This window comes from Myodes glareolus, chromosome 2 (genome assembly GCF_982192425.1).
Source record: "Myodes glareolus chromosome 2, mMyoGla1.1, whole genome shotgun sequence".
Taxonomy (NCBI): Eukaryota; Metazoa; Chordata; class Mammalia; order Rodentia; family Cricetidae; genus Myodes; species Myodes glareolus.
In genome coordinates, this window is record NC_142027.1 from 126,950,642 (window position 1) to 126,975,894 (window position 25,253).

Genomic DNA, 25,253 nt, shown 5'->3' on the forward strand with positions numbered 1-25,253 from the left:
CCCTGCACCTCTATGCAGCAGAATTCCACCTTCAGGCCTCAGTTGCTGAGGCCAAGCTGCTCACCTCTTGGGCCTATAGTCCGGGATGGTCCTATCCAGGGAGATGCGGTCACTGAGCTGTGCATTGTACCCGAACTCCTCGAACTTGCCCTCAGTCTCTTGGCTACCATCCTGCAGAGTGGCAGCCACTCCTCCCTGGCCCAGGCCACCTGGCCCCTCCACCAGCCCAATGGGCTTTGCGAGGCCTGAAGAAGACAAGAAAGGACAGGTCAGCAGATCCTTGGCGTTGCTCCCAGCACACCCACCCCAGCCCAGTGTGGTCAGGAAAAGTCTGACTGTAGAGCCAGCAGGCACATGGCTGACAAGGTTGGGGAGGCTGGACAAGGTTAACATAAGTGTGGTTACTCCATATGACACCATGATGGTGAGACTTAGTCACTATACATTCACAACAGAACCTTGGTGGCATAGAAAGTTCTAGTAGGATCCTTAACCTCAGCTATGAGTCCAGTGCCATTATCAATTTACCATTGTAAAAGATCATTACACTGACTAAAATGTCATCAGAGGAGATGCAGAGGCCAAGACTGTGACTTCTCTGGACTCTACACTCTTTCTTTAATCCTAAAGCTGGTATAAAGGGCCAGCAAGATGGCTCAGAGGTTAAGGATGTTTGCCACCAAGGCTGATGACCTGAGTTCAATTCCCAGAATCCTGAAAATTGTCCTCTGAATTCCACCTGCATGTTGTTGCATACATAAACATGCATATACTCGCAATATAATAATATCTGAAACAAAGTTAATTAGTATATAAAATATTAATTGTAAAGAACTAAAATAAACTTTTTAATGCACAGTCATTGTCCCCAGACTGGGAATGGGTAGTGCTTGTCTTGCAGACCAATTGCAAATTGGGTTTCAGTCTGAGGACACAGGTGACAACTTATGGAACAGAGGAAACAAGGCAGTGGAGGAGAGAAGCCAGTGAAGAGGGGCAAGGACTCTCCAGAAAGCTAGGGCAGAGCCTGCTCTGCTCAGAATCTTAGATGGGGCAGGGGCTATGGAACCAGGGGACACCAGTTAGGGAAGTTCTCAGCGGTCACTAGAGTCAGTAGCTCCTGGAGGAGCTGTAGTCCAGGACAACAACCACGTGTAGAGACAATATACTTTGCTCTCCTCGGCAGAGATCCAGCTAGGTAATATGAGGTGTAAACCTCCATACTTCAAATAGTCAATGCGGGGGCTCTACTCAGTCCATGCTCCTGGACCGCTGTGTGTTTTGGAATATTCCACCAAACATAGAGTTGATATTTGTATAGGATTGAAGGATATGCACTGAATATAAAATTGGAAAGTTATGAGACACATTATTTTACTTGCTCATTTTTATATTGCAACATATCTAAAAATCATGCTTTATATAGGCTCTCCTGCAGCTCAGGATGGCCTAGAACTCACTATGTAGCCCTGAATGGGCCCCTCCTGCCTCACCACCACATCTGAAAAAGCCCTACTATTTTTAAACATGCTACACTTTGTGTCTTTCATTTTGAAAGGGAAAAAACAGGCAACTCCCAGGGGCAGACACAAAGCAGCTTCCAAGCTGGCAGAACAGCCCTGACACCCTCAGAGCCCTTGTCCTCAGATCCTGCTGCCTGGCTGGAGGCTGTGCAGGGGTGCAGGTATTCAGCTTTGGGGATTCATTTGTAAATGCAAAATATACACTTGATGAACTATCCAGTCAATTCAGAATACATCACCTGAGCTCACTAGCCTGCAAACTCCACTCTTCAAAACACTTGCTTCTTGGCCTGCTGCATCCTTTCCATATCGTAGCCAATACACAACATTGTAGCTGTGATAGATGTATGGATCTGGTTCCTGCTTTGTAAGCCAGAGACACGTCCCAAGGCTACTCAGTGAGAAAAATGAGTGGAGTCTGTTTCCCCCTCCACCAACATCCCCTCCCATGCACCGCCTTCCCTGATTTTTCTCAGCTCTGTTGTATTTTTAGCGATTCTGGTGGTTGCCTTTGTGACTTCAAGAGGAAGGCTGAAGGCACTGTTTCTAGGAACACCAACTCTCGCCATGTCTCTCAACGCCCAATGTGTAAGATGAGGGGTATACAGGCTTCTTACCCATGGTTCCACAGTGTCCCCCAAGGTTTTCTGCAAAAGCCCTATCATGCTCTGCAAATGCTGGCAAGATTCCATGAGATTTTAAAACAGGAAATGGATCAGTATTTATTCTGTGAAATTACATGAACAGAACTCACTGGGAAGCCTAGCACTGAGGAACACCCCAGGACCAAAATGTAATTCCATCCCTAACCAACCTCAAGCTACATAATGAAGAATTTTAAAATATCAAGGCAATATTGACTTTTATCACCAATGTTCTAAGTTTTCAGAACCATGCACACTTTGGTTGCTTTAAGTTGGGTCTTGCTCTGTCATGGCATGCAAGTGTGGCAGTAACAGTCTTTGTTGGCACATTCTCTGTAGACATGTCCATTCCTTCATTCTCTATAGTACCCCTAGGAGGTCAGTCTATGAGGCACTTCAACCTGCAGATGAGGAAACTGAGGTGCAAAGAGTCAAATAACACATTCAAGGTCACATGACCACACTCAGGCAACATCGCTGGAAACAGTTGGTCTCCATGCTGTATCCCAGGTTTCTTAACAAGGTGACTGTGGAGTAGACTCCAGCCTTTCTCACTGCAGAGTGGGGACAAGTGGTAGAATCATAGGTGGGTCTTAGTACCCTCATCTTTTACTTCCGACATAAATTGTATTGTTTTTCCTAGCCACCATCCTTGGAATCCTTCTTGTGCTCAGCCTGGAGAGGCGCTCCAATTTTGTGAATTCCACATCTCCTTAGGTCTGGGACTTGCTTCTTACTTGACTGAAAAATATTACCAAATCATATTTCAGAATGATTGTATGGAAAGAGAATTTTCTGAGCTACAAGATAGTTGGAAAACTTTTTTTTCCTCCTTAGGAGCAGCAGATAACTTTGCTGGATACTGAGTTTCTAAGCTTCTCCTGTTCACCCAGTCCCAGGATTGAGTTCCAGCACAAGAGAACCTTTTCTTTCTATAAGTATTCATTCTCATTCATACTCTCTGTCACTGTCTGTCTTACCTCTCTGTCATCTCTGTCTTTGTCTCTCTGCCTCTCCTCTGGCTGGCTGGCTGGCTCTCCCATCTAGAGTTTATTATGGTCATGTTCAACCTTTAGGAAATATTTCATTCTGGGTAATGTGTTCTGTTAACTATGAGATTATATTTCTGTCTGCTTTTCAACTTGTTCTTCTGTAACTTCCTTTAAATATTTATCTTTTAAAAACATTTTCATGTTTTATTTTATTTGTATCTATGTGTATATGTATATATCTGTGAGAATGTATACCAAGTGTGTGCAGGTACTCGTGGAGGGCAGAAGAGAGCTTCAGATCCTCTGGAACTGGAGTTATGGGTGGTTGTGAGCCACTGGATATGGGTGCTTGGAACAGAGCTTGGGTCCTTTGCCACTGAGGCCCCAGTCCTACAACTTCCTTTAAATGAAGATTCCTCCTCTTGAGGCCTCTTCCTTCTGCTGACATATTTGTTTTCATTCTCTGAGACTTTTCAGATCACCAGTTTGATTCCTTGTCACGTCCTCAAGGTTAACTAGCTCACCTATGGAATTCTTTCTTGTTACAGTATTGTGGTCTTTATTCTCTGTCTTCTATGGACAGCACCCTGGCTTTCTGCTGGTTGCCGAACAAGCAGACTCCTGCCCTTGGAGATCTATCTGTACTCACACAGCCCCAGGGCATGACCTCCCCAACCCCTTGGAGAACAGGTGAGAAAATAGACTCAGTATTACAAAACATCCCAGATAATGCTTACCTCCTGCTGTTCAGTGGAGGTGGTAGATCCAGGGCCCAGGTTAGGCTCCTGCTTAGGAACCTCCACTGTGATGAATCAAAGCAGATTCCTGGTGTTCTGCTGGTCCACATCTGGCCCCCACCATCCTTCCTAGCATCTGACCCCACAGGACATACTACACATCTGACTTTTCTCAGAGAAGTTTTGTATATTAGTCATTTTTCTCATTGCTGGGACAAAGTTTCTAACAAGAGCAACTTAAGGAAGGAAGGACAGTTTGAAAGTACAGTTCATCAAGGTGAGAAAAGCATGAGGTCACTCTGTAGCCACAGTCAGGAAGCTGAGAGTGACAGACACTGGTGCTCAATCTGCCTTCTCTTTTGTTCAGTCCAGGACCCCAGCCCAGGAAATGTTACCACTCATTAAGGGTGAGTCTTCCACCTCAATTAACCCAACCTAGAAACTCTTTCACAGACAAGTCTGGGGCTCTGTCTCCTTATCTCTAGATCCATCTAAGTAGACAAACAGCACTAACAATCACCTTGTTTTTAAAGTGTGCCCAAGGGCCAAAGGAGGAGCTCTAGGTGATACATGTTCATCAGTCTTAAGGACAGACCTGTTCCTTGCTATTCACAAGGTTTTGTAGAGTCCGATCAAGAGATGTGGGGCAGGAAAGCTGTTCCTGGGAAAACTCACAAGTGGGTTCCACACAGACTCACCTCTCAGGCTGGGAGGCTCTGGTAAGGGGCCACCAGCAGAGAGGGGTCAGCAGGAGCAAAGCAAATCTCCAAAACCAGCCTGGGATGTGGGGCCTGACGTCAGGGCCACCTGGGTGGGCCTCAGCTCCCCTCAGTTCTCAGGAGTGGGAATCTGTACCAGCGACACTGACTGAAAACTCCAAATTGAATTTTGCCTTTAAGGAAGGTCACTCTGGCACCTCCCTGCCAGGATTCTGGCCTCTCATCTCTCTGCACTCTCCCCGCATCAGCTCAGATCCTATTTCACAAAGATTTCTTGTAAAGAGATACAATTGCTTGATCTCACCAGGAAATGAGGGCAAGCCTGGAAGGACACCGAGATGACCGCCCCATGATAGAAAAGTTATGAGGCCTGTTTTACCACATTAATAGTCTACATGGCCACGCACACACTGAGGCTCTGACAAAATCCGTACTGAGCAGAAGGGGCTGCCCCTTCTGCCCAGACTTCTGGGCAGCAGCTGTGGAATCCCCTCTCTCACTCTCTCCACTGCGGCCCTGTATTCACTGTAGGCTAAGCTCCAGACACAGTACAGACTGGGCAGGAGGGGCACATGAGTTTGGTTAGAAAGTAGAGAATGATGCTGTTTCATTCCTTTCTGGTTCTCAGTATCCCCAGCTACAGTGAGAAGGACAAGTGTTACACCCACAAAGCACACGAGACCAGACTACATACACTACTGCAGGATGAATTGCATCTTTCAAATATGCTTATGGTCAATTTGTTTAAGCCCTGATGTTAAGAATCATGAATGTGCACTGGGCGGTGGTGGCCCACACCTTTAATCCCAGCACTTGGGAAGCAGAGGCAGGTGGATCTCTGTGAGTTCGAAGCCAGCCTGGTCTACAAGAGCTAGTTCCAGGACAGGCCACAAAAAAAAAAAAAAGGAACCATGAATGTGGCCCAGTTTGGAAATAGTATGCAACCACAGAAAAATGAAGTCACACAGGATGAGGCTAAACCCCAAGTGTAGCATGGCTGTCCTCACAGAGAAGGCCATCTGTGTACAAGGCACAGATAGAGTTGGGACCACAAGCCAGGGTATCTGGAAGTTTCAGCAGCTGGAAAGGGTGGGAAGGCTTTCCCTGGAACCATGAGAGATGGAACTTGCAGACTCTATGTCTTCAAAGCTTGTCATTGTTTACCACACAGCTACAGCCCGTACTACACACTGTCAGCTCCGCTGGTATCTAGGGGCAGAAGATTCTGGTGTGACTGTTCCTCACATGCGGTGACCTATTATGGGCCCATTCCCGGGGGCTTAGTTGCCTTAGCTCCTGTGCAGAAGGCAGAGACATGGTTTCTTAAAGCACAGCAGTTCCTGGAGAAGCAAAGAAGGAGCGCTTTCTGGTTTCCATTCCCAAATCTCCCCTAGCTGAACAACGCTGCAGCTTGTGCTGCAGCCCTGATGGCATGTGACTGGAAGAATAATGGGAAATCTACATTTCTTAACTCAGTTTTAAAACATCTTCCTACATCTTTCCTAGAAAACAAACAGAAACCAACATCCTGTACATATCCAAGAGCTGGCTCCCCATACTCAATCCAGGGTCACCTTCCAGGGATCTGGTGCCCTGCTGAAAAGATGGGACCACTCAATGTCCAACACCATCCTATAATGAGTCCAACCAGTCACCCAGGCACAAATGTCCTCAGCAGAAGACAGATCACCAGCACCTCATTCCAATAGGCAAAGCATCAAGCAACAAGTAGTGTCTTTAATTCCATGAGGTCAGTCAAGAGAGAGATAACCTTGAATAAGAAGTCAGCTTTTTTGGCGAACACTCTTGGGGGATGATTACCACATTTCCTTCATATTGGCAGGAAGACCTTGAAGGCATATCCCCAGAGTCAGTCAAGGGTTTCATCACAGAGAGAAAAGTCAATACCCATAGTTTAGTGACCCACATTATTTCTACAAGACTATGGTCATGGTGAACACAAGGACAGATTAAGTTCACACTTTGCCCTCCTCACTCTACCCCAGCACTTTCCCGCCATGGAAGAGTCCTTTAAAACTTCCCTTGGATAATCATAAACATAAGAAGTCAGTATGAAACAGTACCTTTTGTCTCCCTGTCCATCTCTTAGAATGGCATGGAGAAGGTTAGAGCGACTAAGAGCATCTGCTTCCAGAGGCCACATCAAATGGCTCACAAATACCTGTAACTCCAGCTCCAGAAGATCCATGATTTCCTCTGGCCTCTGCAGGAATCCATAAGCACATGGCATGTGTGTGTGCATACTCATGCACAAACATATATGCACACATGTAAAAATTATATTTTAACAGGCGTGAAGACTCTGACAAAAACCATACCAATGACAGGCACATGCGGTCTCCAGAAGACTTGGCAAGGGTGGGGAACTAAGCATGGTACGGACCATGGCAGCCTGTGGGCACCAGCTGTGGGTGGAAGCTCCACACTTGGGGTCAGTACTGGGAGATGGCTGGGATGTGACAAGGTATTCTGGGAAGAGATCAAGGGCATGGTGGACCAGTGGAGAGTGTTCTTAAGACTTTGAAAGGTCGGTATGGGATGGGGTACAGGGGGAGGCTAGGGGTTGATCCTCAGGTCTGTGCCCGGGTAGAGTGGGGAGGAGACTGTCTAGTCACTGAGGTGAACTGTGCAGAGCGCAGATGAGGAAGCAAGACTTTCTGGAGTAGGGAGCAGGGATGGTGGTGTCATGAAGAACTGGGGCAGCAGGGTAAAGCAAGACACCGGAAACAAGGACTGAGGTGGGGTTACTTTCAAGTCCCTGGAAGGCAGAGGGACTTTGCCAAATGAGGTTGGAGTCTAGGTTAACTCTGAGACTTAACTGCATGGAAGGACAGACAGCTCTACTCAGGAGAGGGAGGACACTCTGAGCCACCATACAAGTGACTGAGGCAACCTCAGGGTCCATAGGGAGGTTTGGGAGATTTAGAGACAATAACCAGGACTCACCCAACTCTTCAAGCTGCCAGGGAAGCAAAGCCTCACAGCTTTTACGGGTTCCTCTATTTCCTCAGTTTAATTTCTATTTCATGAATTTTTACTTATTGTCTTTCTCTCCAATTTATTTAATGACCTTAAGCAATATAATTCATTTTGACCTTAGTTGTTTTTGGTGTATTAATATAAACATTAAAGCTAAATACAGATCAGGCTGAACCTAACAATTTTTATATCATTTGGTTTCTGAATATTTTATGATGTTCAATACCATGTCCCCTTCAGCTCACAGGAGACATAGGTTATGGCTTTAGGTGAGCATGTATAAATTCCTGGCATCTTTCTTCTACAGATTCTACCAGCTGTGTTCTGGGCAGAAAACATGATCCATGGCGTGGGTTTACCTGTGGCCTAATGAAGGCTCAAGGTTTTTTTGTTGTTTTGTTTTGATATTTTTTCAATAGGATTTCTCTGCATAGTGAGTTCACAGTCGTGACTATGTACATCAGGCTTTCACTGAACTCACAGAGATCTTCCTGTCTCTGCCTCCCATGTGCCACCACACCTAGCTTGGACTCAACTCTAAATTTTTTTTTTTTGGTTAGGCAGTGGTGGCACAGGCCTTTAGTCCCAGCACTTGGGAGGCAAAGGCAGGTGGATCTCTGAGTTCAAAGCCAGCCTGGTCTACAGTGAGTTTCAGGATAGCCAGGGTCACACAGAGAAACCATGTCTTGAAACAATATTTTACATTGTTGTACATATATGCCCATGTCATAGCATACATGTGGAAGATGGAATAATTTTCAAGAGTAGGTTCTGTCTTCCCACATGTGGGCTCTGGGGATCAAACTCAAGTTTTAGGCTTGACAGCAAGTGTCTTTATCTGCTGAACCATCCTGTTGACCCTGCAGGCTCAAGTCTTGAGAACAGTCCATACATCTCTTAAAAAGCAAATAAATAAATAAATGCAAGTCCTCTTGCTGGGTTCTTACTGTTTGATCTGACAGAGTTGACAGTGCCCTCTAACTCAATTTCCCGAGATGGCTCATTTCTTCTCTTAGTTCCAACGCTTTCTTTACATCTGGAGACATGGTGGAGAACACTGCAGTACTTCCCTGGTGAATTGTTTGCACCATAGCTTTGTTAGAAGCATCTTTGCCCTATTAGTTCCTAGTGCACTGTTTTTTTAATGATAGCTGCCAAGTTTTCTGCAGGCATGCTTGCCTCTTGCCTAGGATCACTATCTCCACTCTCCTCTAAATAAACTCAAAGACTGTGTGTGCCTCAGGCAATGGCTAATGGGCTTTGGGTCCCTAGAGTGGCCCTTGTCCTAATTTCTGCTTCAACCGCCAGGGGCTGCAGCCTCTTGAACAGCACCTTTGTTCACAGACTTCCCACTCCTGGCCTCCAAATCTAGCACTCTTTCTTCCTTAGAAGCAGGCTGTAGCCTGGGGACTGTTAGCAACATCTATTCGCAGTGCCTCCCCTTCCCCTCTCCCTCTGAATATGCCTTGATCTTAACCCTTTTGGGTTACAACTTGCTGACTTAACTGTTGAGTCTGATCACGTCTTGGCCTCTTGGCTGAGTTAAGTGCAGAAGTCAGGGCAGATCCTAGCCTTCCATAGAGTTCATGCCACGGTCTGGGCAAAGAGGCCTCCGTGCCCAACCCAGTTCATATTCTCAAGACTGTGACTTCTTCATTTTCTTTGACTTTCCATGGCCTTCTGCACATGGCTAAGCCTATAATTCTCAGGATGCAGTCATGGAGTAAGGATGAGGAACTTTTCTTATTAAATGGCTGAACCTTTACAGGTAATAGTGAAGAAAGACGAGGAAGAAACAAAAGAAGAAAGGGAGAAAAAAAGGGAGGGAGGAAGGGGGAAGAAAATAGTAGAAGTGGTGCTGGGGCCGGCAGTTATGTCCTTACCAATCCACATAGCCACCCAGGAGCCTCCAGATCCATTATCACACAATGATAGTCCCTTTGAACCCACTCTACATTCTCAATAGGAGCTTAGGGTTTTTCCTACTGGCAGGGGCTGCCAGTTTGTAGTTTTACTAGGATGTATATAAAGGGTTAATTTAAATTGTCCAGAGCGTGGCTGGTTTGTTTTCCATGCCCCACCTTCCAGCTCTTTGGCGGTCTGTCCCTTTCTGCTCTTGGAACATGGCAAGATGTGTGCCTTACTCTTCTCTCCTCCCCTCCTCTTCTCTTCTTCACTGAACAGTGGCTATTTTCTCAAGAACAACTTCCAGGTACTACACCTTCTCTGGCACTATCTAATTTTCTGTGTAATTCAGTCTTTGAGTCTTTAGTTCAGTGCTGATATATTTCAACTTTGGAATTTTTTACAAATACATATATGTATATAGACACATGTGTGTGTGTGCGTGTGCGTGTGTGTGTGTGTGTGTTGAGACAAGGTCTCTCTGTAGCCTGAGTTGACCTCAAATTTTCAACCAACCTGCAACTACATCAGTGTTGTTATATATTTTTCTAACCTATGCTTTCTCCTTTCTGTGGTGTGATGGTTTTCTCTTTTATTCTTTGGCGACTTTTGGAGGGGGCCGCCGCCCAGCTCCCAAATAAATTACACACAGAGGCTTATTCTTAGTTATGAGTGCCCGCCTTAGCTTGGCTTGTTTCTTCTCAATTTTTCTTAACTTAAATTATTCCATCTATTTTTGGCCTCGGGCTTTTTCCCCCATTCCTATATGTCTTTGCAGCAGAGTGGCTGGTCCCTGAAATCCTCTCCTTCCTCTCTCATTCCAAGATCTCTTTCTCCCACATTTCTCCTCATATTTATCCTCTCTGACTGCCAACCCTGCCTATTCCTCTCTCCTGCCTTGCTATTGGCCATTCATCTCTTTATTGAACCATCGGGTGTTTTAGACAGGCACAGTAGCACAGTTTCATAGAGTTAAACAAATGCAACATAAACAAAGGTAACACACCTTAAAATAATATTCTCCAACACCTTTCATAATGTAATATCCTCATTATTTTTATCCTTTTAAGTTTTTTAAGTATTTCAGAACAGTTGACCATCTCGAAAAGCATCCATCATCCTTCCTATGGGTCCTTCAGCCACACCCGCCAACTCTCAGCAGTGGCTCGCTCCTCACTTACTACATATTTTGCCAATTTCCATGTTAAATAATCCTCAGAGGAGGCCTTTTGACCTGGGAGAATTCTGTATGGTCCACGATGCAGGGGGAAATGTCCTGAGCACTTCTGCACTGACTGGGGAGCACTGGGGCAGAGCTGGCCCTCCCCTTCTTTGAGTAAACAGTCAGCTGATGTCCTAGAGGGCCAATTCCATGTGTACAAGTCAAGTGACCCTGGTCACTTCCACAGAGGCTGCTTTCCCAGGATGACTTTGTCCACTGAGACAGGAGCTCATCTTAGGCCCTATTGGAGCCTTGACAGACAACTGTCTATGAACTCAATTCCCTTGAGGGTGTCAAGAAGACTCTGGGTTTCATGTAGCATAGGCTAACTTTGATTCAGTATGTAGCCAAGGATATCCTTAAATCCCTTATCTTCCTGCCTCCACTATCCCAAGATCTGGAACTGCAGATGTGTCTTTCAGGCATGTTCCTTATTTATTCATTTTTTTATTTGAGACAGGGTTTTGGGGGTTCTTTGTATAAGAAATGTTGCTCATATGGTTAAGGTATTTGAACATTTGGTCCCCAATTTGTTTTGCTGTTTAGGGAGATTTAGGAGGTGAGGTCTTGCTGGAGGAAGTACTATCACTGGGGTTGGGCTTTGAGAGCTTATAGACTGTCACTACTTCCAGTTCTCTCTCTCTCTCTCTCTCTCTCTCTCTCTCTCTCTCTCTCTCTCTCTCTCTCTCCATGTTTAAGGTCCAGATGTTATCTCTCAGCCTTGTACTCCTCCACCCATGCCTCCCTGTCATAATGGGCTCCTTACACCTCTGGAACTGAATAAATGAGTGCACAGGGAGAGAAATTTTGAGTTGCTCTGTGTTCTGGGCCTTCAGGCATCACTGAGTCTCCAGTGTCACCTCCTAGAAGGTGGATTAGAGCTGGGGGCATTGACCAGCCTGACACAGAAATGAACCATGTCCTGGAGCTGGGGAACAATTCAGTGTCTGGGTACAAATGAGCATGAGCTGGCCCTGGCTATGGAATGCAAGTGTCCAGAGCAAGAGCCAAGAGCAGAAGGAGCTACACACTTGTACCTCTCCTCGTCCCCATGGGGACAGGTCACATGACAGCAGGGGGCAGTTTACTTCATGCCAGTGCTCTAGCTCAGAGCCCTGGTCCTCATCTGGTTCAGAAGTAGTGAGCAGTCTTAGTGTGAGAGCCTCCATCCCGAACCAATCCAAAGGCAGAACAGTTACTGAAGGCAATGGCTCAGTGATGTGCAAAGCCAGCACTATTCCTCCTTTACAGAATAATCATTCAACGTTCTTTTCCTGTGACCTGGGAGAAGGGAACACACTTCTTTAATTATAGGAGATCACTGGGGGTGGCACCATTGCCAGAGGGTGGGCATGAGACTATTTACATAAGGGGCTGACTCAGTTTGGAAGCAGGATGACAGGCAAGGATGACTCAGGAGGTGAGGTGTGATTTGAATCAGTTTCCTACACACCTCCTCAAGCTGCACTCTGAGAAAAATTATGACAGAAATTCTAGGATAAATATGCCATTCACTGTCATGCTTGCTACTAAAGGGATAGGGAGGACTGGGGCTCATGGTTACAATGGGCCACTAAGATCTAACCAAATACTGCCAGCCAGACTTGGCCTCCAGGGTGCCAGGTTACCTAAGATTTCAAGAGAAGCATCGATATATAGGTTGCTATCGAGGCATAGTTTGCAAGAAATGATTAACAGACTAACATGGAAGTCTTTGTACCAGACTGGGTTTGGCTGGCTAGGTCCTGGACTCTGGGAAGCAATGTGTGACTATATACAGAGGGACTTTGTGGATATGATTAAGTCCAGCAGGTTGAGAAGGGAAATCTGTTTCATGGGAAGCAGGGTGGGGGCTGAATGCAGTTATTGGTAGTGTGAAATTTAACACAGCAGAGAGAATGTGCGCACATTCTCTCTGCTGTGTCATATTTCATACTACCAGTCACACTACCAGTCAACACAACCATGACTGGGGATGTTGGGTTGGTGGTGGGTTCTTCAAGACTGCAAGGGTCAGGAAGAGACCAGACCCAGCGTCTCTGAAGGCAGCACAGCTTCCAGACACAAGGTTTTAGTACAGAGAAACCCACTTTAGGCTTCTGCACTTCAGGCCTTCATTTGTGGTCGCTTGTTTCCGCAATCCCGAGAACAAAAAGGTCAAGCAAATGCCCACAGCTTCATAAGTGCTCAGATCCCGTGTATGATGGTTGCAGTCCCTCCCATTGGACTCCCAGACATGCAGACACCTGCACCAGGATTGGCGTGTTTGGGAGTGGAGCACTTCCTATAGGCTTGGCCGGCAGAGATAGTGGCTGCAGGTTGCATGGTGGCCAACACTACTGCTGTTGCCTCTGCTCCTGTGGGTCTGTGTACTTTGATGTGGGGCTAAGAGAACCCTCAGAGCAATTACTTCAGCAACGACTTACAGAGAAAGCAGTGTGACAGAGTTAGCAGCCAACTCTGGAGGGAGCTGAATGGATGGATAGCGGTGCTTCAGGTCTATTCACCAGGTGTTGGTATATGATGGCTGCAAAAGTTGCTTAGAGATCTGGCTTTTGCCACATTCAAGGCCTGTAAGTTCACAGTTTAAGTATGGGCATCCAGCCTCTTTAGGGGACTCAGTAATCTGTAGCATGGATCTGCTTGCTACAACGCAGTGATGAGTTTACATGAGGGTTACCTAAACCTGCAGTAAGCAGCTCCCAGTAGCTTCTTGAGAGCCCAAGTTGTACATTAGACTACAGAGGTAACCCTCAAAGACTACAAATGTGGCCTTGTCTGTAAAAGGGGTGGTTGTTGATATCATTAAATGGGATTGTGGAGATGAGAGTGTTCAGGATTAAGATGTCCTAATTCCAGTAGACAGTGTCCTCATGACAGGCACAGCCTGAAGGCAAAGAAGTAACATAACGGCAAGTCTAGGATCCCTGGATGTCTAGAACCATCAAGAGAGAGGTCAGGGGAAGAAAAGCTACCTGTGCCTCCAACTCAGTGACCTGTAGACTTGCCCTTTGCTACATCAGCCCCAGGAAATAAAAAATTAAAGAAAGAGAGGAAGTAGCAGGTGGGGGATCAGTGGTGACATCTGGTAGCCTCTGCTCCCCCTTGCGTCCCTGCCAGCAGACCCGCTGTTTGCTTCTGACAGAATGGTCTGAATGGCTCTGGTGGGCCACTCACTTCCAGAGGGCCTTGCAGCCAGGAGTGAGTCTGACCACTGGCTGTCACTGACATTTACATGGGGCCTGCTGAATGCCATCTGAGAGACATGTCTACAGAGTATATCTACCACTGTAACATGTGAGCTTTGCTTTCTATCCACATCTTGTGCCTATTTTCCTGCTTGGAACTAGGACTCAACGCTTGAGCCTGGAGCAGCCACGAAGTGAGCATTAAATGCAATGCATGGTAGGTATTCCATGGGGTTAGCCCTGGAAGACACCCGCCTCCCTGTGGAGTCCATGGGCCACAGAAAGATCCCAGTGCAGAGATGCTCTTCAGCTGTGGTTCTGGCGCGTGGTGAGACAAAGAACTCAAGTCACATAGTCTCTGATCATCAGAGACTGAATTCTCTCCTGTAGAAAGGCAAAGAAGACAAGATCTCAGCACAGGAAAATCCAGGCTGCCAACTTATCAATGGTCCTGCCAAGAAGAACTCGGCTAGTGTCGCTTAGCCAGGCAAGAGCCCCTGCAGGGATAGAAGTGCTGTCAGCTCCCGCCAAGCTCCCTGCCTCCAGCAAAGTCAGTTCACACTTGGTCAGCCCACCTCTTCCGCACAGAGTACTTGGGGCTCATGGGTGGCTGTGATTGCCAGCTTGGAAGGCTGTGTGACTCTGGAGCTCTCTGCTTCTCTGTGAGTCACTGCTTTCCATCTGTCAACGCAGCATCAGCCAAGGTTCTGAGAGCGGAAGCAGCCTTGAGAACACAGGCTGCAAGCCACAAGTCCGTCACAGGGGAAGAAGCAGAGAGGAGAGGCCTCTGGGGAAAAGGGTAGTTGACCTTGAAAGTGAAGATGGAGGGTATGACAGCCAGCTTTAGGGGCAGCATCCCCTAGTTGGGACTTCAGCCTGCCATGATTCATAACATCCATGACATTCAGAGCCATCACAAGCCCAGAGAAAGAACTCATTGTTAGCTAGGATTCCATAGTAGCAGTACGGCAAAGCAACACGTGATCACTGAAAACAACTAAGTATGTAACAAACAACAGAATCAATATCTAAAAAGCAACAAACAGGGCTGGAGAGGTGGCTCAGTGGTTAAGAGCACTGACTACTCTTCCAGAGGGTCCAAGTTTGGTTCCCTGAACCCACATGGCAGCTTACAACCATCTCTATCTCTAGTTCCAGGGGATCTGACACCACCTCCTGGTCTCTGTGGGCCCAGGTACACATGTAGTACACAGACTTACATGCAAACCAAACACCTATAAATACAATAAAGGTCTGATGAAGTGCATGACCCAGGCAGAAGGCAGCAGGAGTGTGGGACAGAACTGGCTAGCGATTGCACTTTGTCCTAACGGCGGATCTGAATGTACAAGTCTGACATCTCCAGTGAAGAAATCAGCAGCATCATTTTATCTCTCCAAAACCAGGCAAGAGTGGAACCTCTGTGTCCCAACATATATGGAAACAGTTTTGGTCTGAATGACTTTGAGGGTGGACTAAAGGACCACCCAGGAGAGTCCTCAGGAGCCCAAAGAAACAATCTTGGTCCTCTCCAAGGGAATCCTCTCCATCCTCAGCCTCTGCAAAACATGTCTACAATCAAATTTCATAACAATGTCCACAGCCCATTTAACAAGGCATATAAGCAGACAAGATACTGTTAGTGAGTCCCACAGGAGCAGTGAAGGCCAACTTCAGATAGCTATCCTCATTTTACCCCTGGGTCCCAAAAGTACCAGTGGTCTCCTTATTTGTCCAGCAAGCAGGGCATCACTATCTACAGTGGGGAAATGATCACTGTTACCTTCTGCATCTCTACAAAGTTCCCTCGTGGTTCCGAGACCTTGGCTACCAATCTTGTATGTGGGCAGATCAAGAAGATTGGGAACAAACATGACATTCCTCCAGCACCCCTTGCTCCTCTCTCTGTCCCCCTAAAAGTGCAGACTGATTTAATGTACCTGGCTATTCACTTTGATGATCACAAAGCAGATAATAATGACAGCCCCCGGTTTGCCTATGTGGATAATGTCTCTCTCATACGCTCTCAATTTTACCTACTCTCTCCAAATACAAGAGTTCGTTTCATCATGGCTAGGTCTTTTAAGATTCCCTGGGGACCTGAACTAATAACAAGGTTGTCAATATCATAGACCAATATCTGTAAACGATGAGGTCACTAACATTTTACAGGGCATGGCAGGAACTCAGAGACTATAACTGATAAATTCTCCCAAGGAGTTTCTGCACTTGAGAGCAGATCAGGGGAGATGGCGGAGGGGAGGACTTGGAATCCCTAGAACACAGGGCTTCATAGCTCTTCTCTACACTATTAACCCACAGATGCCACACCGCTTCACCATATAGCAAGGTTAGGTCTAATGATTACTGGCAGCAAGAACAAGGTAGTCTAGGGTGACCTCAACAGTGACACCTGAGTGACGTTGTGGAAATGACAGTACAGATATCCACCCATCTGTTCATGCGTCCATCTATTCATCAATCCGTCCACCCAAATATCTATCCATCTCTCACCCACTTAGCCATCCACCCATCCCACCAGACAATATTTATCTACCACATGCCTAGCATTATCCTACCCATTTATTCACATTCTCCCTCTTTTTAATTGTTTCTTTTAAATCTTCATTAACATTTCTGAAGATCAACTTGGCTTCGCCAAACCTTCTACAGGCATCTTATTTAATCTCAATGATTCTATTGCAAAGAATTAGCTCACATTTCACAGATATGGAAACCAAGGCTCAAAGAGAGATAACTTCCCCAAGGTCATTCAGTTGGAATGTGTGCCCAGGTCATTCCAACACCAAAGGTGTAGCTTGAATGCCTCCCCTTCCATGAAGCCATCTAACTTGTCATTAAAACATCTCTTCCTTGTGCTCTTGTGGGTTTTCACGCCTCTTATAGCTCACCACCCTCAGAGAACAGTAACACTGCTTCTCATACTTAACTGGAGGCTCTCAGAGAAAAGTCAGTTTGCAATACTCAGCATTGCCCGTGGGCTCAGGGCATATAGGGCTCATACGCACCAAAACACATGACTTTTGGTTACATGGGAGCATCAGAGAACATCATCAGGCTGGAGAGACGGCTCAGGGGTTAACTCTTGCAGAGGACCTGAGTTTGGTTTCCAGGACCCATATGACAGCTCACAACTGTCTGTAACTCTGATTACAGGAGATCCAACACCCTCTTCTGGCCTCTGTAGGCACTGCACAGATACTTAAGAGAAATAAATCTTTTGTTGTTGTTGTTTTTGGTTTTTCAAGAAAGGGTTTTGCTGTAGTTTTAGAGCCTGTCTTGGAACTAGCTCTTGTAGACCAGGCTGGCCTTGAACTCACAGAGATCTGCCTCTGCCTCTGCCGCTGCCGCTGCCGCTGCCGCTGCCGCTGCCGCTGCCGCTGCCGCTGCCGCTGCCGCTGCCTCTGCCTCTGCCTCTGCCTCTGCCTCTGCCTCTGCCTCTGCCTCTGCCTCCTCTGCCTCTGCCTCCTCTGCCTCTGCCTCCTCTGCCTCTGCCTCTGCCTCTGCCTCTGCCTCTGCCTCTGCCTCTGCCTCTGCCTCTGCCTCTGCCTCTGCCTCTGCCTCTGCCTCTGCCTCTGCCTCTGCCTCTGCCTCTGCCTCTGCCTCTGCCTCTGCCTCTGCCTCTGCCTCTGCCTCTGCCTCTGCCTCTGCCTCTGCCTCTGCCTCTGCCTCTGCCTCTGCCTCTGCCTCTGCCTCTGCCTCTGCCTCTGCCTCTGCCTCTGCCTCTGCCTCTGCCTCTGCCTCTGCCTCTGCCTCTGCCTCTGCCTCTGCCTCTGCCTCTGCCTCTGCCTCTGCCTCTGCCTCTGCCTCTGCCTCTGCCTCTGCCTCTGCCTCTGCCTCTGCCTCTGCCTCTGCCTCTGCCTCTGCCTCTGCCTCTGCCTCTGCCTCTGCCTCTGCCTCTGCCTCTGCCTCTGCCTCTGCCTCTGCCTCTGCCTCTGCCTCTGCCTCTGCCTCTGCCTCTGCCTCTGCCTCTGCCTCTGCCTCTGCCTCTGCCTCTGCCTCTGCCTCTGCCTCTGCCTCTGCCTCTGCCTCTGCCTCTGCCTCTGCCTCTGCCTCTGCCTCTGCCTCTGCCTCTGCCTCTGCCTCTGCCTCTGCCTCTGCCTCTGCCTCTGCCTCTGCCTCTGCCTCTGCCTCTGCCTCTGCCTCTGCCTCTGCCTCTGCCTCTGCCTCTGCCTCTGCCTCTGCCTCTGCCTCTGCCTCTGCCTCTGCCTCTGCCTCTGCCTCTGCCTCTGCCTCTGCCTCTGCCTCTGCCTCTGCCTCTGCCTCTGCCTCTGCCTCTGCCTCTGCCTCTGCCTCTGCCTCTGCCTCTGAAGTACAGCCTTGTCCCCCACCTTCCTGCACTGCAGCTCAGACCCCTCCTAAGGAGGGTGTGACACCCAGGAGAAAGGAGCTGCCATTGGGCTCCATGGCTATGGAGCAGGGAGCCTGGAGGAGTATCTGGGAGGTCCTGGGACAAGGGCCTCATTATTTCCCTGGCACAACACCAAGGCCCGGGGCAGCATTGTGAAGGACATTTGTACTTCACATATGTATTTTAAAACATACCACCAGCAGCTGAAGCATCCAAGAGGATCTTGTGGGCTGGATCCAGGGCTGTGGTCTGCCTGATTTAGTCGGTCAGAGCTTCCAGGATCCATGCAGTAGGCTCCAGGTGGCCCTGACCCAGAAAGAGGCACTGTGTGGCCTGACAGTTGCTGCACATTCCTTTTATGGTCTGTGACAAAGATGAGAGCCACCCACTCCTGGGTCCAAGGGCCCAGTCCCAATACCAACAGGGTTGGCAGTATAATACCCAATCAGTCCAAGGGCAGTACACAGGGAACTCACACTGCATGTAAATATCTGGGCCACAGGGACTCTGCCAAAATGTAGACACTAGGCCCAGCCAGCCATCAGGAAGAGCGGCCAACCATCCTCCCTACACCAGCATGGTTAACCTATGATAAGGTACCACTCTGATCTGTGCCACCTCCCTCACTAAGCATCCAAATGCCCAGACAGTCTTCTTTGTTTGTTTTCATCAGCCTGGGAGCCACAGGATGACCTGGCCAGGAGCCAGACCCAGAGTTGGGTGTCTCTCTCTACCAACTCTGGTCACACTGATAGTCCAGGAGGACAACTAGGCTGAAGCCCCGAAGAGCACTACTCCACCTTCCTCCTTTCCTCTGTATAGTCTTTCCAAATTGGTCAAGTTTATATTATTCAGCAGATTTCTTGAAACTGATTCATCTTTGAATTAGCTAAATTTGTCTCTCTATTTTAAAAGTCAAGGTATAGCCAGGTAAGTAGACTTGTTTCCAACCATTCTTATGAAATACTTTCTAAAAATATGATCAACTTCTTTGCAAATCACATACACCTCAACCACGATGACCTAATTTTTGGTGAATAATGTGACTGAATAGGCAAAAATAGGCAAGCTCACACTGGAAGATTAACTATCAGCTAAATATTAACTATGTTGGGACACAGTTCAAGAATGGAGTTGTATGTGAAAATTTCTGAGCACTTGTGAGAAAACTCCAAGAAACTAAGACAAGAGTCTTATAACCTCAGTTTCTTCAAAAACACAAAATTGTTCTTGGATTACGTTTTCAAGTCCCTCCCAGGTGGATTAGATAGCAATGAGTTAACTTCAGATTATTCATTACAACTGCCTATTGATTGCTTATATACCTCAAGGGAACATCCTGTCTCAGTCAAGTGCGGCTTGCCCTGTGGTTGGACACTTCACCCATGTGACTCCTCTTAACCCTCAGAGTATGAACTGTCTGATGCTCTGAATAAAGTTGACTACTGCATAGGACTTCATCAACCTCATCTATCAGCCACATTCTCCCAGGTCACACCCTCTTCTAGAGCAGGAAATAATCAAATGCTCAGTCCAACTCCATTTATGGTCTCCTCGTCTTGATCAATGTCTCTTAGATAAGTAATGCATTTCTACCAATGAAAGACAACCTGCTCCAGGCAGTGGTGGTGTACACCTGTAATCCCAGCACTTGGGAGGCAGAGGCAGGTGGATTTCTATGAGTTCAAAGCCAGCCTGGTCTACAGAGTGAGTTCCAGGACAGCCAAGGCTACACAGACAAACCTGGTCTCAAAAAAAAAAAATGCATCATGTATTGTTTATCAAAAATATTAGTAAATGGGAAATTAAAAGTAGAACAGTGACAGTCAGTCATACCCCCACACCTAAACACACACACACACACACACACACACACACACGGGGATGGCCTCTTGGAGGTCACTAAGGAGCCAGACTTGGAAACTGCAACAGGCTACACAGTGCTGTTAGTGGCTCAGCCTGGAAAGTTGGAGGGCCATGCTGTGACTCAGATTCATTTGCCTGTCTACAGATGAGGGGTGTATACGTTATAGAATCCTTCCCTACAAAACATGGTAAGGCTCCTGCCTACAGTAACTCCGTCACTCTCTACAAGGCTCATATTCACCTCACAAATGAAGAAACTGAGGCTCTGAGAGGCAGATGCTGCCAAGAGGGAAGGGTAGTCCTGAAGAGGAACCAGCTGGTCAAGGCCACACTGTAATGAAAATAGGAGCACTCCGCTAGGCGGGCTTCCCTGAGGACATAGCTGTAGCTGTGGAGCGCTTGCCTTCAGTATTCAATATCTCACAATCCATAAATCAATAAACTGGACACATAGGATACCTGGGAAAGCTGGCCATGCCCTGTGGCTGGAGCACTGAATTTAAAAGCCCTCCTGGGTTCGATCAGGTCACAGACAGTATGAGCCAGATTAACGTCCTCCGGCATGGATGGAGGAACGGTCCAGCTCTTGGGTTGCCTGAGAACCATGTTCTTTCCCCTCTGCTAATCAACAAAAACATCACTAGCCAGGTGAAGTTCATCTGGTCCAAAACATTCAAGAGAAATCATGGATGCTTTTTAAAACCATCCCTGAAGGCAAAAACACCACCCTAGCTAAAGTCCGGGTGTCTGGCCTGAAGAAATGGCTCAGTACTTAAGAGCACCTTTTGCTCTTTCAGAGAGTCCAAGTTCAGTTCCTAGCATCCATGCCAGGCTGCTCACATCCAGCTCCAGGAAATCCAAAGACCTCTTTGGCATCTGCAGGTACTGAGCACGCATATGCACACGCGTTCACACACACATACACACAATCTTAAAAAGAAATCAGGGATCCCTTAGAGCACTTCTGTTATCATCTCCCTTCCTAGAAATCTCCCAGAACCTCCCAGAAGCCAAGAAGCACAGCTGATAACTGCAGATCGGACAAGCTACTGAGGAGGCCAAGATGGGCTCTGCCTGCCTCCTTCAAGACACTTTATACAAAACTTCTCAGCTCCCTCGCTATTCCCTAGGACCCTCATGACACCATCGGATCTTCGCATCTGCTGACACCCACTCAACCTGTTTTCCAGGATGCTCCTAGGTCACACTTTCCTTCATTTACATCTCAGTTCAGAAGTTTACTGGAGAGAGTCCCTGGTTGTCCCTTTGTGTGAAAGTCCTCAGCTACACCGCACAGCATGGGGGCCTGACATGGATTTCTTGATTTCTCTCCAGTTGTGCAGTAATCTGAGATTCAGGGCATAATGAACAGAGTCCTATCCCTGTGGAAGTCCTAAAATAGTACCTTGTCTTTCTCAGTTCCTGGCAGATCCCAGAATTCCTTGACTCGAGGCCATACTGCTCTGTCTCCACCTCTGGCCTTATTAGCTACTTCCTGGGTCTTCTCTTGTTTTCCGCTTGCAGGTGCCCACAAGAGGCTTGATAAAGGAATCAGATCCCATGTAGCTGGAATTACAGACAAGTGTGAGCCACCTGATGTAGGCACTGGGAACCAAATTCCTATTACCTGAAAGAGCAGTCAATGCTCTTAATTGCCGAGCCATCTCTCTCCAGCCCCCTTTTCCTTCTTCTCATAGAGACAGATGTCATTAAATTTAGGCTCACTCCAGACAGTATGACTTAATCTTCAAAATCTGCAAAGACCCTCTCCCCACATAAGCCCATATTCTAAGGTCTTGTGAATTTTGGAGGACACAGTTCAACCGATGTGAGACCTCAAGTACCTCACCCACCTACTTGCTCTGTCACTCACTCCCTTTGCAGATCATCTCTGCTGAAGGAGTTTTACCTGGGCTCCTTCTGGAAGGTAACTTTGTTCAGCCATAGAGGTACACAAGAAGAGCGCTACCTTCTGCAGGTGGAGCACATGGAGCCTGCTGTACTTTGAATGTATGGAGACTTTCAGCACTGATTTGAGTATCACCAGGCCCCTGACAGCATGGGGTAGGTTCACAAGACCCCTAACTTGGAGGGATCCCAGAAAAAGTGTTCATGTACTCCCTTCACACATTTCCACAAGGTGCCCTGTCCTTCATCAGTGTGCATATCCCTTGGAACAAGGCTCTGTTTGCTAGGTCAGCAAGGGCTGCAGAATAAGAGCCACTGAGCAATTCCAGGATGCTCCATGGAGGAGGCAGCAGAGAGCATGGAAATGGTGTTAATGACCACTTTGTCACATGTTAGATACAATGCCATCTTCTTCCAAAAAAAAAAAAAAACCTTTGAAATGACTTGCAAAGCCAGTCTCTCTTTCTGAAAAAGTTTTAAAGGGACTGTCACACTCACCTTCATAGAGGTCAAGGACTAATGTGGGAGTCCCTCTGTGTGCTGTGATTACAATTAATGAATAAAGAAACTGCCTTGGCCTATTGATAGGGCAGAACTTAGGTAGGCAAGGAAGATAGAACTGAATGCTGGGAGAAAGAAGGGCGGAGTCAGGGATGCCATGGACCCGCTGCCGCCAGAGATAGACATGCTGAAACTTTGCTGGTAGGCCACAACCTCGTGGTGATGCACAGATTAATGGAAATGGGTTAAATTAAGATGTAAGAATTAGCCAATAAAAAACTAGAACTAATGGGCCAAGCAATGTTTTAATTAATACAGTTTCTGAGTGGTTATTTCAGGGCTAAGTGGCTAGGAATGACCAAGCAGCCCCCTGCAACAAAGGACCCTGCTGAGCAAGTGGAAGGACACTGAGTTCTGCCCCCTCAGCAGTCCGTGCCTCTTCCTGCTGGTAGCTGCACCTGCTCTTCCCTCTTAGGGCATCTTTGCTTTTCTGGGACAGAGTGAGGCTGATGAGCTGGTCTTGAGACTCAGAGCCCACTTACATTTCTTTGAGGGTTTTTACATTAGTGTGTATCTGTGTTTTACCTGCATGTATATCTGGGTACCACATGCCTATAGTGCTTATGGATGCCCTGGAACTGGAATTACAGATGGTTGTGAGTTACCATATGGCTACTGAAAATTAAACCCTGATCCTTTGGAAGAGCAGTCAGTACTCTTAACCACTTCAGCCCTCACGTGCATATCTGTAGAGGCAGAAACGGTAAAGAAATTCACAGGCTTATTTTGTCCAGTTTCCAACCAACGAATGATAAGTCATCTTTTATAATTCTGTAGTCTATTTGTAACAGACTGAAATATGCTGACTGCAAGCCAGATCGTAAACATAATCATCCCACCCCAGCATACCTGAGATCGGGGCCACCACCTGTGAGTGCTTTCCTACAAGTTTGCCCCTCCTCCCCGCCCCACGTCTTTGTAGATTGCAGCCCCAGATTCAGCCAGACTAGGTCACTGCTCAGGGAAAAATAGCATAACAGTGTGTTTCACTTTCATGTCATAGGGTTGCTTGTCACGAAAGCTCAGGAGTCCCCATACAACTGTGGTCAGGTATAGTCAGTATCTCTGATGAAGACCACTATTCAGAAGACTGTGCAGTCCATCTGGGAGGAGCAAGGTAGAGCCAAATTTCTTCCCACTGAGGAAACAATAACCAAAACCATAACAAAAGTCACTCTAAGAGTTATGCACAGCATGGACAAAATGTCAGCCACTGCATAACCTGACCTGCCCAGTTATGGAGCCAGGGCCACACTCAGTGGGATAGTCACTGATTTGCCAATTTTTGTAGTTATTGTCAGTAGCAGGTAGACTGTACGTGGGAGAACGGTGGGTGGAGCCCAGTCAATCCAACCAATTGTAGCTGTTTTTCCAGCTGCTATCACTCTTGCCACTTGGGTGGGCCACGCAGGACCATATACTCTGAGGAGGGTAAAAGCCAATGGGCCTGAGCTGAGAAGGTCATCTGGAACCAGCAGCAAGCCATTTTGAGAAGTAAAACTTGCTGGGCAATGAGAACCCTTCTGCCAGCGATCATGCTCCCTGCAAGTGGGACATTCTTCATGTTTCTCCAGTGTGCAGAGAAGTTCCAGAGGAGCCCCTTTCTGGAAGCTAAGACCCCTGCAAACATAACCAGAGGCTCAAGAGGGATGTATGGTTGACCTGCCAAGGGAGCCTGAAGCCAATCCCCAGGTTCAGTGCCATACCCTCCTCCAACTGCATCATCTTCTTGCTCCTCTGCCTGTTGCCACTTGTCTTTGGTCACCTGTATAACAGACATGGGCCATCCCTTGTAAGGACATCCAATAGCTAAGTTCACTGTACTCGGTTGGTGTTCTAGAGCTGCACTCAAAGCATATGGCCAGCCACTGGTAGGACAGATATCTGGGACATGTCCCATCACACCTGACACAGCAGCAGGTGGGGAGCTGTCACAGTCTCCAGCCATAGCATCAAGCCATCCCTAACTCTAACACCTTGCCTCAGGCTCAGTCCTCACTACTCTGAAGCCAAAGGTTACAGGGGAAAAGCCACACCATTGCTCTACATTCTTCCTAGCAACCCCTTCCTTCCCTCTGACCTCTGTTCCAGCTCCCAAAGCCCTTTATAGATGGTAATTCATTGTGCCCATCACAAGAAGGAAGAACTGGTGTTTACCTGCAGTCCTGGCCTTGCTGCCACGCAGGCAACTCAGAATTCGTGTCCTTTGACAATTGCCTCAATTTCCCCACCTGACCTCCAGCCCCTATCTTAACCCTAGATGAGGGCTTCTGAAGCCTACTTCTAAAGCTGTGCACACTGGGGTTGGGCTGCAGTACACACTTCTTGGCAGGAAACAGACAAGAACTGAGTACCCAGAATCACAGTATGAGAACAATCATTCTCCTGAAGCATGGTTCACGCCACATTCCCTGCATCCCCTTCACTTACACTGCTTCCTTTGAATCTAGAGAGTTATCAACAGTGTGAGACCTTCCCCAACCCTTTTCATTCAGCACTTCTGCCAACAAGCATGGCAGCGGAACACAATGGCCTAAAATAACGTTATTCTCAGTTGAGAGTAGTGGCATATGCCTTTGAACCTGGTATTCAGGAGGCAGAAGCAGGTGGATCTCT

At 47.4% G+C, this 25,253-nt stretch overlaps 1 protein-coding gene across 1 annotated transcript in view; it reads right to left on the reverse strand.

Moving 5' to 3' along the window:
* The window catches only part of Galnt9 (polypeptide N-acetylgalactosaminyltransferase 9), a 77,483-nt gene that overhangs the window by 48,503 nt on the left and 3,727 nt on the right, over positions 1–25,253 (reverse strand). Inside the window, exon 2 of the mRNA XM_085680139.2 lies at positions 65–245. Coding sequence (XP_085536265.1) covers positions 65–245 — 181 coding nt within the window. The remainder of the gene's footprint in view (positions 1–64; positions 246–25,253) is intronic.